The sequence below is a fragment of the Cornus florida genome, unplaced genomic scaffold (genome assembly GCF_030987335.1).
Source record: "Cornus florida cultivar Cherokee Brave unplaced genomic scaffold, ASM3098733v1 CherokeeBrave_3.0.0_Hap2_Chr10, whole genome shotgun sequence".
Lineage (NCBI taxonomy): Eukaryota > Viridiplantae > Streptophyta > Magnoliopsida > Cornales > Cornaceae > Cornus > Cornus florida.
Genome location: NW_026775580.1, coordinates 109,431,442 through 109,449,004, shown reverse-complemented (window position 1 = coordinate 109,449,004; position 17,563 = coordinate 109,431,442). Strand labels below are relative to the sequence as shown.

The 17,563-nt window shown below is 38.9% G+C and overlaps 1 protein-coding gene across 4 annotated transcripts in view; it reads right to left on the bottom strand.

The window, feature by feature from the left end:
• LOC132276984 (guanine nucleotide exchange factor SPIKE 1) overlaps positions 1–17,563 on the bottom strand; it is a 49,454-nt gene that overhangs the window by 19,191 nt on the left and 12,700 nt on the right. For all 4 annotated transcript variants that reach the window (XM_059778661.1, XM_059778664.1, XM_059778662.1 and 1 more), the window contains exons 14-20: positions 15,259–15,328; positions 14,518–14,679; positions 12,984–13,091; positions 12,723–12,760; positions 11,331–11,475; positions 10,019–10,145; positions 832–1,025 (exon numbers count right to left, since the gene is read on the bottom strand). In XM_059778661.1, the coding sequence (XP_059634644.1) occupies positions 832–1,025; positions 10,019–10,145; positions 11,331–11,475; positions 12,723–12,760; positions 12,984–13,091; positions 14,518–14,679; positions 15,259–15,328 (844 nt within the window). The remainder of the gene's footprint in view (positions 1–831; positions 1,026–10,018; positions 10,146–11,330; positions 11,476–12,722; positions 12,761–12,983; positions 13,092–14,517; positions 14,680–15,258; positions 15,329–17,563) is intronic.

Here is a 17,563-nt window from a genome sequence, read left to right as displayed (position 1 = left end):
AACGCTGCAATTAGTTAGAATTTTTGTCATACTTATTAGGTTATAGTGGAAGTGGAGAGAGACATAGAGTAGCAGTGATGCTGGAGAGATAGAGATAAAGATAAAGGTGTGCCGGTGGGGGGGGGGGGGGGGGGGGGGGGGTTTCGATTTGGTAGATGAGAGAGAGTATGAATGATTAGTAATTAACTATTGTGAGAGGGTAAATAAGTAAGATCAACATATTTTGCTTAAATCAGTTAATATAATAATAGTACGGGTATTTTTGTAATTTTACCATGGGTGCAAACTGACCAAACGGATTCAACCTCTGAGAAGGGTGTCAGAGTGATTTTTTCAAAACTTTAATGTGAGGATAATTTTAGAAAATCTTAAAGGATCTGATAGTAATTAACCCTAATTCTTATTGATGCTTAGATATGGAGTTATACCATTACTAACAACACATTAGTCTTGAGCACATATAACTCCGCGTCGCCATAGATTTTGCCATGACACTCAAAATATTCCCTCTTCGTTATTGACATCATAACTAAAGTCTATCTTCTTTTCACAAGAGTATCAGCAGCAACATAATTGCTTGCAAGCTTTTGTTCATGCATATCTTATGCAATTGAGTACATGCAACACTTCCATCCTTTGTGAATTTAGAGATCCTACAACGATATTATGATAACGCAGAATCTATAATTGAAATCCCATGAATTTGCTGATTTTTGTGCACCATACCCATATTAATCCAGAGTCAATTCCATACTACTGTAACATGCATTATAGTTCATGCCAAAAGGAAAAACAAAAGCAAACGAAATTCAAATTAAATAGAAAGCATACCAATTCAAAAACTTGGCGAGGCTCAATGATGGACAAGAGATCATAACAAAAAAAGGCCAGACTGCTGTTTAAACGTTTCGCCAAGCTTAATCCTTTCTTGCAACGCTCATGCACTTCTGTAATAAGGCAATCATATAATTGCATAATACATCTGAACACACCTTCTTTCAATTGCATTGGCGGAACGTCTTCACCTATTGCATAAAATAAAAAATAAAATAATATATATATCAATACAGTATCGCCCGCCAAGAGAACATCTTTAATACATGAAAAGTAAAACCTCAACCAGATTTAACAGCTTTCTTTTGTCATAAAATAGCATTGAATGAGATCAGTAATTCAACAAAGAAAAGAATGCAATTTTTTGCTAATAATCAAACCTCTCAGTAGGAACAAATTTTTTACAGGTGGCAGTATGTTAGTGATATGACAATGCCTGATGGTTGAGTTGTTAATCTCTAATCTTAGCTTTGGGGTTGGTTCTCTTCTTTTTGTAGGTAATCATCTTCCGGAATTGCTGGGTAACATTGTCTTCTTCCCAGTTTTCAATTCTATTAAGGGACATTCCAATACAGGAGAAAGTAGGAACTTCAAAACCAGATTGACAGCTAATTCAAAGTCTCAACATTTTCCCTTTTGTCAGTGCAACACTTCAACAAAAAGAGAAGCATGCAATTCTGTTAATAACCAAGAATGTGATTTTAGTAGGGTTTCAAGTTCTTTGACTGCAAGTTTGCTAAATCTGTGTGGATGTAGTGAAGCCTACACTATCAGGTCAGTTTGAACAAGTTCAGAGGTTACAAGAATCATTACCAACGTTAGTTATTATGTTATTCCTTTATATTAGCCATTAATTAGGTTTTTTCCATTCTTCAGGTTCTTCTCTTAGGTAGCGATGGGTAGTTGGGGTCCTCGTCCCCTTTCCTGTTTTTTATTCTATTAAAATTCAACATTCATCAAAACAGAAGAAAAATACTCCTCGTCCACAATTAAAAGAATAAAAAGCAGGTGTGGCTCAGCAACTCTGCGATCTTCCAACCCATGGCAACATGTTGTGGGGAACTGTGTCAGAACCATGTTGTGGCAGAAACAGACTCAGCACCCATTTTAAATTTAAAGTATACATGCTACTTAGTCTACAAGCATCATCATGCCAAATCATAATTATTTATGCACATTATGGTAAAATATAAGATTAATGACAATACATCAGTCAAACAACAAAACCATATCCCTATTTATACAAAACACTGTATGTCTGCCTCATTTAATTATTCGTTTCTGAAAAAAATCAAATATTATGAATCATATAAAGTTTAAAATTATCACACCAAAAAAAAAATAAAAATAAATAAATAAATAAATCATCATCAATCATTTTGATTTGTCTTTAATTTGGATACCTAGTAGAAGGATATTTCTTTTCCAATAACAGATGTTAAAAGGGGGTAAAAAAAAACGATCTGCTTAGAAATGACAAGAATCTCACTGTTTAAATGGAAAAAAATTGCAATATTTTGCAATCTAAAGCTCTCTATGTTTGTAAAGTGACAGAAAAATTTAGATCATGAGTTGGTTCCCCAAACCTCGTAGAAGTCAATCATTGTACTCCCCAAAGGGTTTAAGGATATAAGGACTGGAAGTAGAACAATAAAAAAGCAAAAGGAAGATGAACTGTCAACCATCTTCAAAATTCGCAGTTTCCGTGATAGAGAGGACGAACAAAGTCAATATGCATTGCCTATTCAAACTGAGACATCAACCAGGCCAGCCAATTTACACACTCAATACCAAGTGGAAAGATTTTATTTTTCTTTTCTTTTTAAAAAAAAAAAAAATCAATGCTTCACAGATTTTTTTTATCAGTATTGTTCAATAGTTAAAACCAAAAGACAGATTGCTGGTAAAGAACTTTGTAAAAAATATTACATGATAAGCCAATGCTTATGCTTTATAAAATTGCTTTTCTGAGGATGATATTTGGATGGTACAAACATAGATCCGCTAAGTAGAAACGGGGAAAATGTAAATATTAAGATTTTCCCCTTAAATTAACAAAAACTAATAGAGGATAGAACTGCCTCTTTCAGTTGAAAGAGGGAAATGGTTGGTGATTTGATATTACACGTTGAAATAATGATTTTCCCCTTAAATTAACGCGGCCTGAGCCTACTGCTCCGACCAGTCACCGGAGTCATCTACTCCGGTGAAATCCTCTGCTACTTTTCTTGTTTGTTTCTTTTTTCTCTCGTCATGCGTTCTTTCTTGGAAGTCGCTCGACTGCCTCGCTTGTTTCAGGGTGGTTTCGCAAGGTCTGCTTCCACTTACAGAGGTAACTCGATCTTCTTGGATGATGACTCGGTTGGTAAGAGAAGGGAGGATTTAAAGACTTGCTTGGTAGGAAAATTTGACAAAGAAGTGGGGAATAGAGATCAGATTGCAACTTGGGCTTCACGCGCTTGGAAGGTCTCGCCAGTGGTGGTCGTCTCGCCTTTGCCGGATTCTTTGCTTCTCTTTCAATTTCCATCTAAAGTGGAGGCTGAGAGAGTGCTCAAGGAGGGACGCCGCGATTGGGGGAAGGCCACTCTCTGTGTGGATTCGTGGAATTTTAGGGTGGGAAGCTCTGAGGTGTTAAAAATGAAAGGGCTGAAGAAAGTTTCGTTGTACGGCCTTCCTCTTCACCTATGGAACCATGCTCTTTTTGTGACGGTTGGGGATTTGTGTGGAGGGTTCATTTGGGTAAATGCGGATGAATCCATTGATGCTGAGAGGGTTCAGATTACCGTGTCAGATGGTTGTGCTTGCCCGCCTTTCATTTTTATTCATGATGACCAATTTTGCTATAAGGTGGCCGTTTGGGAGGAGACTCTTCCACAACTCATCCCGACGACGGACAGTCTGGAAGGGGTGATGGTTCTCACTTGCTGAAATAAGTGGAGTGGTTGAGGTGGGTCTCCATGGGTGAGAAAGGGATGGAGGAGTTTCAGAGATGGAAGGAGTGGAGAGAAAGGCATTGGGATCGCAACACTGCCTGTTTTAGAAGGATCTTTACTCAGCGTAGGAGGGATAGCCATTCTTCCTCGAAGGTTGGTGGCTGGAATCTTGGTCGCTGGGATTTGCAGAGGCAGCAGATGTTCTTTCACGCACAACGGGCGCATAGATGGGGAAGCGATGGTGACCACCCACGTGGTTGGCGCAAAAATGACAACCGTTTCAAATGGGTTACAGCTGTACCCAATTTGAATTCTGGCATTGGGGCGAGGAAAGTTGATTTGGGCTCAGGCGGTGGTGGGCTTGCTTCTGGCCAGTGATTGGACCAGCGGTTGGGGCTATTGTTGTGCAGGGTCAAGACTCATTTCCTGTTGGGCCAGTTTCTGGGCCTAACTTTAATAAGGTTCATGGGTCTATGATGTGTGGGAATGATAATGGTGAGGCGGCCCCTTTTTGCTCGGATGGTCCATCAACTGTTTTGGGCTGTGGGCCAAGTTCAAAGCCTATTGTTCCCGTGCCTTTTTGCTCTGGACTGGATGTGGCCAACCGGTTTGGACCACTTTCTGTTGTTGGTCTATCTCAGTTGTCTGGTTCATCACTCTCCAAAGACAGACGGCGTACAAAGTCTAATTCTCAGGGGCACCGACTGAGATTTAAGAAGAGGATCCTCCTCCTGGCCATGCGAAGAAAATGGACCCGAAAGGAGAAACAAAAATGGATTCCTAATTCAGACTCTCTCCCGGGTAAGTTGGTCTCTTTGAATTGTTCTTCGCCTGTGGGTCCTTCTTCTTCTTCCCGTTCTTTTTCTTCTGATTTTCCGAGGACCTACTCGGAGGGTTTGTTGAGGCCGGTGTCTTCTCTGTCCAACAACCTTTCCTCGAACTTAAAGGATGGTTTGAAAAATGGGCGAAAGAATGTTCTTGGGGATTTCCAGGTTGACGGATTGAGTCCATCTCGGTCTGTGGTTCAGAAGGGTGAGAGTGTTACAGTGTGTGGTGGGCGTGATTTGAAATTTTGTTTGGATGATGCTTCTGCGACTGTGTTGTTGAGTGAGTTGCGAACTCACTTAGCCTTAAAAGGTTTTCAATGTGGGATGAGTGGGCCTTTGGCTGCTGAGGAAAAAGGGACCCCGCTGGCTGGTCTCTCCCCTCCCTTGTCAGTCTTTGAGGATGGGGATGGTGGATCATGTTCTTTTTTTTAGGATTTGGGGATGGGGCAGTGGAATGGCAGTGAGACGAATTTTGATTTTTTTGCTCCTTTGGCTGTTGTTCATCCGGATGAGGTTTTTGAGGATGGGGCTGGTTTTGATTCAGGAAGGGCTGATAGAGAGGAGAGTTGGGTGAGGGAGAAAGGATTTGAGAATGGCTCATTGTTGGGAGTTTCTTTTGAAGGTAGAATGGAGGCGGCGACGAATCTATTTCTGGAGGTTCTGAATTCTCAGCATTTGGAAAGAATGGGTGGTAGGGAGAGTGGGGGGAGCCTTCCGGTGGAGGTGGAGGAGAGGGGAGTGTTGAGCTCAACGGCACTTGTCACTAATGAAAGAAGAAACAAGGGTTCTAGGGAGAAGGGTTGTGGAGGGAGGGGTGAGTCTGTTTGCTCTGTTGTTTCCCTACGAAGCAACAAATTCTTTCATGGAATGTCCGAGGTCTCAATAACCCGACTAGAAGGAAAGTGGTGAAGGCGGTGATTCATAAAGGGGGTGGGCATGTTGTGTGTTTGCAAGAAACAAAAATTGAGACGATGACGGATTTGTTGGTGCGTAGCTTATGGGGAGGAAGATTTGTGGAGTGGTTTGCTTTGGATGCTATTGGCTCTGCGGGTGGTGTTCTTGTGATGTGGGATAACCGGTGGGTCTCTATGATGGACTCTCAGGTTGCGCTTTTCTCTACTTCTTGCATTTTCTCTGTGTTGGAGAATGATTTTCGTTGGGTTTTTTCTGGCATTTATGGTCCTACAGAGGACAGTGTGCGTCATTTGCTTTGGGAGAAGTTGGGAGAGGTTCGCAGGAGATGGTCTTTGCCTTGGTGTATTAGCGGGGATTTCAATGTTGTTCGTTCCCCGTTTAAGAGGTCGTCGGGTGGTAGGTGGACGGTCGAGATGGAGTCTTTTTCGGAGTTTATTGATGTTTTTGGATTGATTGATCTGCCTTTGGTGGGAGGGCCCTTCACTTGGTCTAGTGGTCGTTCTCCTCCTACCTTCTCTCGACTTGATAGATTCCTTGTGTCGAGCGATTGGGAGGAGCACTTTTCGGATGTTGTCGAGGCCACTTTGGCTCGTCCTTTGTCTGACCATGTTCCATTGTTGTTGGATTATGGTGGGCTGCGCAGTAGAAGATCCCCTTTCAGGTTTGAGAATATGTGGCTTCGGACTGAGGGTTTTCTGGATCGTGTCCGTTCTTGGTGGGTGGGGTATGGAGTTGTTTGCACCCCTAGTCACTCTCTTGCAGGTAAGCTGCGTTTTTTGAAGAATGATCTTAAAGTCTGGAACAAAGAGGTTTTCGGTAATCTTGCGTGGAGGAAGAATAGGGTTTTCTCTGAGATTGTTGATATTCATAGATTGGAGGTTCAGGGTATTTTGACAGATTCCTTGAAACATAAGAGGGTGGAGTGTCAGACAGAGTTTGCTGAGATTGCTGTCAAGGAGGAAATATCTTGGAAGCAAAAGTCTAGAGTTTTGTGGCTCAAGGAAGGTGACAACAATACGAAATTTTTTCATAAACTTGCCAATGGTCACAAAAGAGGCAATCATATTGGGAGGATTTGGATGGATGGGGAGGTGTTTTTCAAGGAAGAGGAGAATTGTAAAGGTTTTGCTGATTTCTTTTCAGTTTTGTTCACTGAACCGGTTGGGTGGAGACCTTTACTGGCTGGGTTCCATTTTGACTCTACTTCGGGCGAGGAGAGTTCATTACTGGAGGTGCCTTTCTCTGAAAAGGAAGTTTTGTCTGCTTTGAAGAGCTGTAACGGGGATAAAGCCCCAGGTCCAGATGGTTTTTCCATGAGTTCTTTTTGGAGTGATGGGAGGTGGTCCAAGATGATGTGATGGGCTCTTTTCACGCTTACCGTGCTCGAGGCTCTTTTGAGAAGAGCTTGAACGCCACTTTCATTGCTCTCATTCCGAAAAAGGGAGGTGCGCTGGATGCTAGGGATTTTCGTCATATTAATTTGGTGGGATGTTTTTACAAGTTGATTTCTAAAGTCTTAGCCTCTAAGCTGAGGAAGGTTCTGGATGGCGTCATCTCTGATTCTCATAATGCTTTTGTGGGAGGCCGTCAGATTTTGGATTATGTTCTTATTGCCAGTGAATGTGTGGACTCCAGGTTGAGTAGTGGGGTGCCGAGTGTTTTGTGCAAGCTAGACATTAAGAAGGCTTACGACCATGTGAGTTGGAGTTTCCTCATTTACTTGATGGAGAGGATGGGGTTCGGGGGGCGATGGAGGAGATGGGTTCTTTTTTGTATCTCTAGTGCGCGCTTTTCTGTTCTTGTGAATGGGTTCCGAAGGGGTTTTTCTCTAGTTCAGGGGCTCGAGACAGGGGGATCTGCTTTCTCCTTTCCTTTTTCTTTTTGTGATGGAGGCGCTTAGCAGGTTGTTGAAAAGGGCTGTTAAGCTGGGATTGTTGAGAGGCTTTCGAGTGGGTAGAGATGGTGCTAGTCAAGTGGAGATTTCTCACTTGATGTTTGCGGATGATACCTTGGTTCTTTGTGATACGGATGCGTCCCAACTGAGACATTTAAGATGCGTTTTGATTTGGTTTTAAGTTGTCTCTGGGCATAAAGTGAATGTCGGAAAGAGTGTTTTAGTGCCGGTTGGGGATGTTCCTGATATCGAGATGTTTGCTCAGATTCTTGGATGTCGCACTGGCTCTTTTCCTATTTCTTACTTAGGTTTGCCTCTGGGTGCTCCTTCGAGATGTGTGGGGAGCAGGGATTCGGTGATGGATAGATTTGAGAAGAGGCTAGCGGGTTGGAAAAGGCAGTACCTCTCCAAAGGGGGGCAGGTCACTTTGATCAAGAGCACTCTCTCTTGCCTTCCCACCTATTTTATCTCCCTTTTTCAGATTCCTTCTTTGGTGGCTGAGAGAATTGAATGTTTGCAGCGTAATTTTCTTTAGGGGGGGAGAGGAGAGGAGTTCAAATATCATCTGGTTCGATGGAAACAAGTGTGCCATCCTCTTCGGAGTGGAGGTTTAGGGATTCAAAGGTTGTTGCCTTTTAATAGGGCACTTCTTAGGAAATGGCTTTGGAGGTTTGGGGTTGAGAGGCATTGGCTTTGGAGAAAGTTATTGCCAGCAAGTTTGGGGAAATCAGTGGTGGGTGGTTTCTCCTAAGGTGCGTGGTCCTAGGGGTGTGGAGGTTTGGACTTGCATTCAAAAGGGCTGGAACGTTTTTTGTAATCATGTTCGCTTTCGGATCAAGGATGGTATGAGGATCAAATTTTGGGAAGACCTTTGGTGTGGAGAGCTTCCCCTTGCTCTTTCTGTTCCTCGGCTTTACAGGATTGCTTCTGACAGGCAGGCCTTGGTGGTTGATTGTTATCATCTTGATAACATAAGAGTAACTTGGGATGTTCAGTTTAGGAGGCATTTTCAGGATTGGGAAATTGAGGAGGTCACTCGTTTTTTGGAGTTACTGTATCGTCAGGTGAGCTCTCATGAGGAGTCTGATTGTTGGCTTTAGAGTCCACACTCTAAGGGTCGGTTCGAGGTGAGATCCTTTTTCAAGTGCCTTTCTGTTGGGGAGGGTGGCCCTTTCCCTTCGAACATTTGGCGCTCCAAAGCTCCCCTTAAGGTGGCCTTCTTTGCTTGGACTTCTGTCTTGAGTAGGATTTTAACCCAAGATAATTTAAGAAGGAGAAATCAGGTGGTTATCAATCGCTGTTACTTGTGTCGACGCGATGAGGAGACTGTGGATCACCTTCTGTTGCATTGCAGTATGGCCAGAGATTGTTGGGATTTGATGATTAGGTTATTTGGGGTCCCCTGGGTTATGCCATATTCTTCTAGAGGGTTGATTGAGGCTTGGAGAGGCTTCTCAGTTGGGGCTCTCATCCGGGATGCTTGGAGGGCTACCCCTCTCTGTATTTGGTGGTGCATTTGGCTCGAGAGAAATCGGAGATATTTCGATGGCAAGGAGAAATCCATTTCTACGCTTAAGTTCTCTATTATTTCCACTCTTTTTTGTTGGGTCTCAGGGAGAGATTATCGTTCTGTTGAGGAGATTGTTATTTTTTTGGCCTCTTTGAAGGCTTGAGGCTTTTTGTGGCCTTTTGTTTCCATGGGATTCGCTCCCCTTTTGAGCGTTTTTTATAAAATTCTTACTTATAAAAAAAATAATAATAATGATTGTAATTTTTACAAAAATCAATATTCTAAATTCCACCCAGCAAATCTAGTTTATTAAACTTCCCTCAGGATGTAAAGTCATCTTCAGTGCACAGTGCTTAATGATGCTTCTCACTAGATTTTTGTGCTCAATAATAATCTCAAGAAAACAGTCTTAGGTACTAATGAGTGCATTAATCTTCCACTGTCAAGAATTTGGAGGGTGTACTAGAAGCCCAATGATTACACTTTGAAACTTCCTTCCATGATTAAGTCAAGAAATATCTGGAATATGAAGTCCTTCAGAGGGCTGAAAAGCATCCTGGTTCATGGGGCAGTAAATTTTGTCCTAATAGAGGTAAGATCACTTAGATTAAAAGTACCGCTTTTCTGTATACAATATACATGGATGACTTTAGTCTACATTCCATATTCCAGTGTAAGGGGCAGAAGGATTGGAAAACATGGATTGCAAAAATTCTTTTGGGCATAACGAAAATGGTACCATCTTTTAACCGGAAAAAATGTAATCACGCATAGATGATCTGAGTGTTCGATTCTTCTAAGAAACCTTTCCATGAAATGGTTGTGTAAATTTTCATCATGCTGGGGTTTGTGACACATCCATTGAGAAGGGGGGCCGGGGGCAGAGGAATTTGATAATCCCTGAACATCCCAAACATATCCCAATATGTCATTCAATCAAATCAACAATAAACTTATTATGTGCACTTCAGTAAATATTAACGCAACTATTTCAAGTAATTGCTGCAAAAAACTGCAAATTTTAAAAATACTTGTATTTGTTATACCCAAAAAAAACTTTTCTGCATTATAGATAATGAGAGAAATGCATGGATTAAACACTTACCCAGTGGAAGATTGTGATAGAACAAGCGAGTTTGCTCCAATGCCATTGACTTGACAATTAATTCTAGGAAAAACCAAGCCATTGCCAAGACATCATCATATACTGGCCCAACACGGTAACCTTTGGCCTACAACATAGGTTGAAAACAAAGTAAATGGAGTAAAATAAAAATAAACATATATTACCACAACATGCAATGATAGGGTATCTAGTTTCAAAACATCTTTATCACACAACAGCACAAAACATACAACACATTTAAGTATGCTATACACAACTGAAATACATAAAACCAATTATTTGCAGCATATTAGGAATCCAAAAATAAAATAAGAAAAGAAAAACCATAACTTAGTCAATGCCTTTAGTTCATGGATCTTGAGGATTGAATAATCGATCAACAAAGGGGAAAAGAAAATAAAAAAAATAAAATTGAAGGAAAAGTGGCCATTATAGGCCTTGGCAATCAGACCATGCCTGGATGAAGTATTTAAAACATGTTGTTTTAAAGATTAAAAATGCAAAAAGTATCTAGTGCTTGCACATTATTAAAATTGAAAAATGAAACAAAGGCAAAAAAAAAAAAAGAAATAGAAATATAGAACTGCATAAGAAGCCTTGAAAACTAAAAAAACAAAACTGTGTCAACCCCAAATGCAGTACATCTGACTATTAGAGAGTATGTCGCAGCTCGGGTCTCAAGAAAAATCATCGCCACCAACCCACAACCTCCACACCTATACCAGCAAACGCTGCCAATATAGAACTAGCATTGTTACACCTATCTTTGTAAAAACCACATCATACCATACTGTAGCTGCACCATCAGTGGATAAACACCTCCAACAACCAACCACATCCTGCACCTCCACTCGAAACATCACAACAGCATCCATTCTCGATACTATCATGACCTAACCCACCAAATATGGCTATCATGTTCATCAAAATAGGTTTGACATCAATAAATTGGCCATAAGCTGTTGATTTAAACGAAAAAAATAAATAAATTCCACCAAGTCAGGAAATGGAGAACACGAAGTATATTTAATATGCTTGAAGATAGCACCACAAAGCATTTGTAGAGGTACAAGGAGGAAAGAAAAGAAAAACTAGAGTGAAAAAACGATGGAATTAGATGACTGTTATTGAAGAATATAGTAACACAAGAAAAACAATCATCTCCCATAGAACCACAAGAGGAAAGCACCACTACAAAATGACAAAAATGAGATCCATCCGTAACCATAAAGATCAGGGTGACGATACAGTGTGAACCATGACAAAATAATGAACTGTGAGAGATAAATACCTTACTGCGAGCCAAACTTCCCCAAACAGTGGACAAACCAGGATAAACAGGTGGTTGACGACCCCCAAAATCATCAAAAGCAAAATCAACATAGTTTACTAGAAAACGGTTTCTTTCTGCTTCATCAACCGACTCTTGCTGCACCCTACAGAGTACAATTCCATATACTATGAAATGATAGAAAAAGAGTTCTGATTGATAAAATTAACCACAGCAATTGCACACGGTTTTCATCAAGCCCAATGAGTTGGACAATAATAATGGCCAATCCATTCCCATATATGGATACGTAAATACATAAACTAGCACAAAAAGCAAGATTTCTTATCGTCACAAACTAAAAACTAGAGGCAACCGCTACATATCAACTTATTTTGCATAAATTTTTTATTTGTCAGGTCACATTAGCATCCCGTGACTTTAATATAGTTCAAATATGAACTTTTGTGCAATTAAGATGGTTCTTGTCTTAGAACTACTTTTCTGAGATAAAGAAAGAAATTTACCCGAACTATTATATAAAAGCAACAGCATTACTTCCCATTTCCCAATTTGGACTTTCCCATGTTAAATTGTTGGAATGCTCCTAATCATATATCACAGATATGCCAATTTCTCTCTCAACCCTTTCCTCCACCACCCCTCCTCCTTTCTTCTCTCAATGGGTTACAATTAGGCATATCACTTGCACTACCATCCAGTTTAAGAAGAAACAATGGAACGGCAGCCTGAGATGGTACCCATCAAAACCATTGAACAGCTGTAACAATTCTGCTCAAAATTCCAGTCCGTCAAGAGAAAAACAACTTAAAAAGTTCTGCCGAAATTCAAAATGAGTTCTGCAGGTTAGCTGTTTTTGTATGAATTATTAGGTTTCTCAGAAAGGCATCAAAACAAATAAATTCTTCTCATTTGGAAATTTGGAATGCACCATCTCCCATCTCCATCTGCACTCTTCTAACTCCGATTAGAAAGCATGTCTTGGAGTTCCTCCATATCCCTACCATTCGATAAAAGCCAAAGCACACCAAAGCAGCGAAGCCCTTCTAATGGTGTCTGGAGCTACTTTACTCAAAGCTAAAGATAAGAGGGAATCAAATGGAAAATAAATAAAATAAAATAAAATAAAAAATTCCACATTTTTGATCCCTCCAAAATCTCAGCCTTTTACCAGTTACTCAACTGAATCAGGATCTAGTGTTAAAATCACCAAAAACATATAAAAACTTCCCCATCAGTGATTGAAACCATTGGACATTGGTATATCAAAACTCTAACATTTTTTACTGCATCCTTCTAACATAATGATTCATGTTGTAGCCATAAGCGAAAAGCATCCATCCTACATAATTTTTTACTGCATACAGTCATAACCATAAGCGAAAAGCATACCTTGTTAAAATATTTACCATAGCTCTGAAGGCTGCAACCTGAAAAGGAGAGGAAAAAGAAAATAAAACCACCATTTTACTGCAAAGAACACACTTCCTGAATCCAAACATAAAAACTTTGGCAGAGAACAGCTCAAGTTAAATTCCCAAACATTTTTGCGAGAAATTAAGGAAAATAGTCACCCTGTAAAAGACAAGCAGAGCAAATATGAAAATAAATTATGCCCAAGATCATATAGGAAACTGAATTATTTTATAGAACCTGGAGAGTTTCTCCACCGTTGCCTATAAGATGGAGAAGCATATTCAAGATTGGCTGAAGAAACTGAAGCAGTGCAGTAGAATCAACATTCTTTAAACTGTTGATGGCCTGCAAGCAAAATTAGATATAATTCATAATTATTTGTTCCATTGAGTCCATCTAATGAGCCCACCTACCCTAAAACATTCATCATATTTAAGTAATCCAAGATTTCTGTTTTTTGATAGGGGGAAAAAAAGCCAGAACAAGTGCACCCCACTTTTCAACCAGCAGTGAAGTGCCATATGTATTGTTCTATAATTACACCGAATTTCCAATGAAAGAACAATGTATGGGGATCCCCGAAACTCCAAAAGATCATGGTACAATATGCATAACCAACAACCAGGAGAATAACAAACCCGAGTTAAATTTTATGGAGCTACGAAATGACATGCCGAAGATCATATTAAGGATGATAATACATATATACATAGAAGTGAGAAAATTAGAAGGGGGCTGCACCTGAAGACAAAAGGCATTTCAACAACAAAGGAATATGCATGCAATAGAATCTAATTTCAAAACTAAAACAAATTTCAACCCAAAAAAGCCAGTAATATGCATCTGAAGTCAGAACGGGGGAAATGAACTCATAGGACTGATCAAGCACACAAGCACAACATGAGATGACCTCATTGAATTCTAAATAATGTTGAAGAGTCTCAAGGCACAACATTTGTGGAACGAATAGGAAGAGAACTAGAAGGTACTTGTATAAATAATAATTTCTCCCTCGAAATAATGAGAACTCAGAGTGGTTCGCCAATTAACCCTTACAGATTACCACAATAGCTCAAAATCAGAATTCATGATCAAACAGCATGCTTTTTAAGGCAATATATATGGAGGTAATATCAGACAATTTCACACCTCAAATCATTCTATAATAAAATTGAAAATGCAAACCTCTAATACACAGAAAGCATGATGTCAACAACTTTTACAGAATAAGGGTCAATTTGGAAGGATCCAGACAACAGATGAAAATGGAAAAGAATACGAAACTGTAGGGCATTGCTTAGGGCCTGTTTGGCAACCATTTTTGTTGCGTGTTTCATGTTGCGGGTGGTGTATTGTGGTGAAGCAAAACACGGAAACACGTTTGGTAACCGGTTGTTGCCATTTGAATAGTACAGCATTTGTTGCTGAAAAGAGGCCCAAATAGGAAAACACCAAGTTAAAGTTTCTTAATGGTTTCGCACTATAGCAAAAACACTGTAGCAGGACTTTTTTAACTAGCCATTTGGTTAATCGTGCAACACTTTTTTACCAAACATGCTTCCATGTTTTTGATTCAAAAATGTTTGTAACAAATTTGAAGTTACCAAACATGCTTCCAATCACAAATGAACACACTCCAAAACAAAAACGTTGGTTCTGTTTCGGATGAAAACAGAAACGCAAAACGGAAACAGTTGCTAAATGAACCGTGTTATAAAAGATGAGCATTTATAAGAAAAATGGAGAAGCTAAAATAGCATAAAAATATTACCTCAAGAAGTTCAGATCCCCAAGGAGGGCTTGTGCGAAGAGTGTGTCTATCATACTCGAGAAAAAAATCTCTAATGCGCTCGCTGATGGGATGTAAGGAAGAACATAGTCTCAAGCGCAATCTAAAGACATTTTTTCCATCCTCCAAGTAATCCAGCCGCTCCTTTTGAATAATCCAAAAGATAAAATGGCAATGTCAGATAATAATAAATAAATAAACAAACCAAACATATGACTGCAATATTAGCATGCGATCATCGATTAAAATTAATAAAGATTAAAACTATGCTACACTAAGATCTATGGGCTTCCAACCAACTTCAGCAGCCAACCTATTTCCCCTGTAACAGAAATTACAGGAGAAAAAAGACAGTTCAATAACCCAAACAAGAGAAAAATTATAAAAAGAGATATGAATCCACATAGTTGGAATAATCACATTAATAGTTGCATTGACACTTATTTTCATTCTCAAATCCGTATTGAAACATACATTTTAAGTAAAAAAAATAAAAAGAAGAAGAAGAAGAAGAGAGAAGAAAAAATTGGTTCCAACTCTGAGGTATCTCCCCCATGATAATTTAGTTAAGACTTTTGTCAAAACTTGTACCAGGAATCCAAAAAGTTAAAAAGGCAAACAGAATATAGGTATTAAATCAAGAGACAAAAATTATACCAGAAAATTGCAGTATGGAAAGGCCTGACATAGATATTATACAGTCAAGATGATGTTCATATATACCTTGCTAGTATCTTGAAGATAATGTGGAACCAGCTCTCTCATGATTGGTAAAGAGATTTCAGATCGCAACCTGGATGAATCACAAGTATCACACAAGTTTGAACAGTTAAAGAAAAACGATAAGTAAAATCACTACCCGAAGCCTTTTATAAACAATTTTTTTAGTAACAGAGAAGCAAAAAGAGTTGGTATATCTACTAAGTAAAATATAAATAAATAAAATACAAATCCCAGCAAAAAATTAAATTCTAGTGATAGATCGCACTCGGTAATTTTCAATAATAGGTACTAGCCGAGGGTATCAGGCGAATCCAACATAGATGTCATAGAGAACTATAGGGCTAGCCCAGGGCAAGTCATAGAGATATAGCAACAGCAAAATGCAGCACATTACCACTTTTCGATATTTCTTTTCTTTTTTTCTTTTTCCTTTTTTGATAAGTAGAACTTTTAGATATTTCACAGATAATAGTCCTGAAAGCTAATACAATAACAATAAAAGAATATCTAAAACAACTAAGCTTAAGCCCCGCAATGGTTTACTTGGAAACACACAAATTCATAAAGAATGATGTGCATTCATTAAAAATTAAGAATAAAATGATGATACCAAGCAAAAGCACAAAACTAAATATTATAAATCACAAGCAAATCAACAAAGCAAAGTACACTGGCAGACACCTTGCTAACAACAAAATACCTTTGATTAATAAGGATATATTGAAAGAGGACAACATTAGTATGCTGGTGAATTAGGAATCCAAAATCACTCCACAATTAGAAAAACTCATGTAATCCGCAACAAATCCATATCTGCTCTCTAAAGAGAGAGGATCTTCAAAGCATCACCAACACACCAAAAATCAAGCCTAAACTGCACCCCCTGCTCATCCCCTCTCGGAAAGAGCTCTAAACTTTATTTGACACCTCATTACCCTCCAATTTCATACATCCAAACTTCCACCCTTCACCATAGGCTACCCTATTCAAACTGGAGCCACATAGCCATTTAAATAAAAGCTTGATTGAAATGACTCAATTTCCTAATACTCAAAGTGCTCTTTTAAGGGAGTATACAGTTTATCAAACTCAAACAGAGAAAATTTCTCTGAAACATCTCTAACCTTTATACCACAATAATAGAGAGTAGACATGAAAGGTTTTCCTTTCCCCCCAGTTCCCCGGTAAAATATTGCATTCTTCCAGGGGAAGCAAAATTTGACATGACCTATCAAACCACATGAGTCTATCACAACATTAGTGGGTTTCGATTGACCTTAATCAGATGTGTTATAATGTGCGAACCAGGTAACCACTTTAACTAATTGTGTCGTGTTCGATTTTGGAGACTCAATCCGTTAACCCAATTCTACACGTTTAAGTAATCGTGTCAAGTCAACCCGAATCAACCTGTAGCCCATTTCAACATAACAAATTTTTCTACCCCCAAAAGCATTCATAAATATAACCCCAAAATAAAAACCCAAAATGTTTCTGATAAGTAAGAATATATATAATATATATAGTCGCTAAATATCAATTGAATAAATAAATATCAGTCTGATATCATTGGGATCATATACTTACTCAAATACGTCAAAATATGCTATTTGCCCATATTCAGGAGAAATGATTAGATAGTCCAGGACCATAGGTCACTTGGTGGTCCAGTTCAATCAAACTCTTCAACTAAGAAAAGTAGACCCATGAGAGTTCAATAAGATATTACAAAGAAACCTGAACATGGGTTTTAATTGGACCAGACCAGCAAGTGGCCTATGGTGCGAGACTATCTAATAATTTCTCCATATTCTGGAATGAAGGCTACTCTAGAGACTCAAATCACTTCTCATAAGAAGGCAATAAGATAGTTTAATCAGTACGATACTGTAGCACAACTCTTGGTTAGTTGTGTAATTTATTTAGAGAAAATGAATAATTTATAATTCTTAATTTAATATTTCATAATTTGTTTTTTTATCTATATTTATACTCCCTCCGTCCCATTTTAGTTGTCAATCTTTGGTTTTCTAACTTTTTAAGAGGACATGCAATTAATGCATTGTCCCCTTTTTAAATTACTAAGTTGTCCTTTAAACTTTAAATATATAAAACACAAGTTGAAAGATTGAAGGGTAATTATGAAAATATTGCATTTAATTAGTTTGACTTTTCAAAATTAACAACTAATTTTGGACACCTAAAATGAAAAAATTGACAACTAATATGGGACGGAGGGAGTATTTCATAGTTAAACAAGTCCAGTACTGTTAAAGGTTATATGACATGTTAATGAAACAGGTTA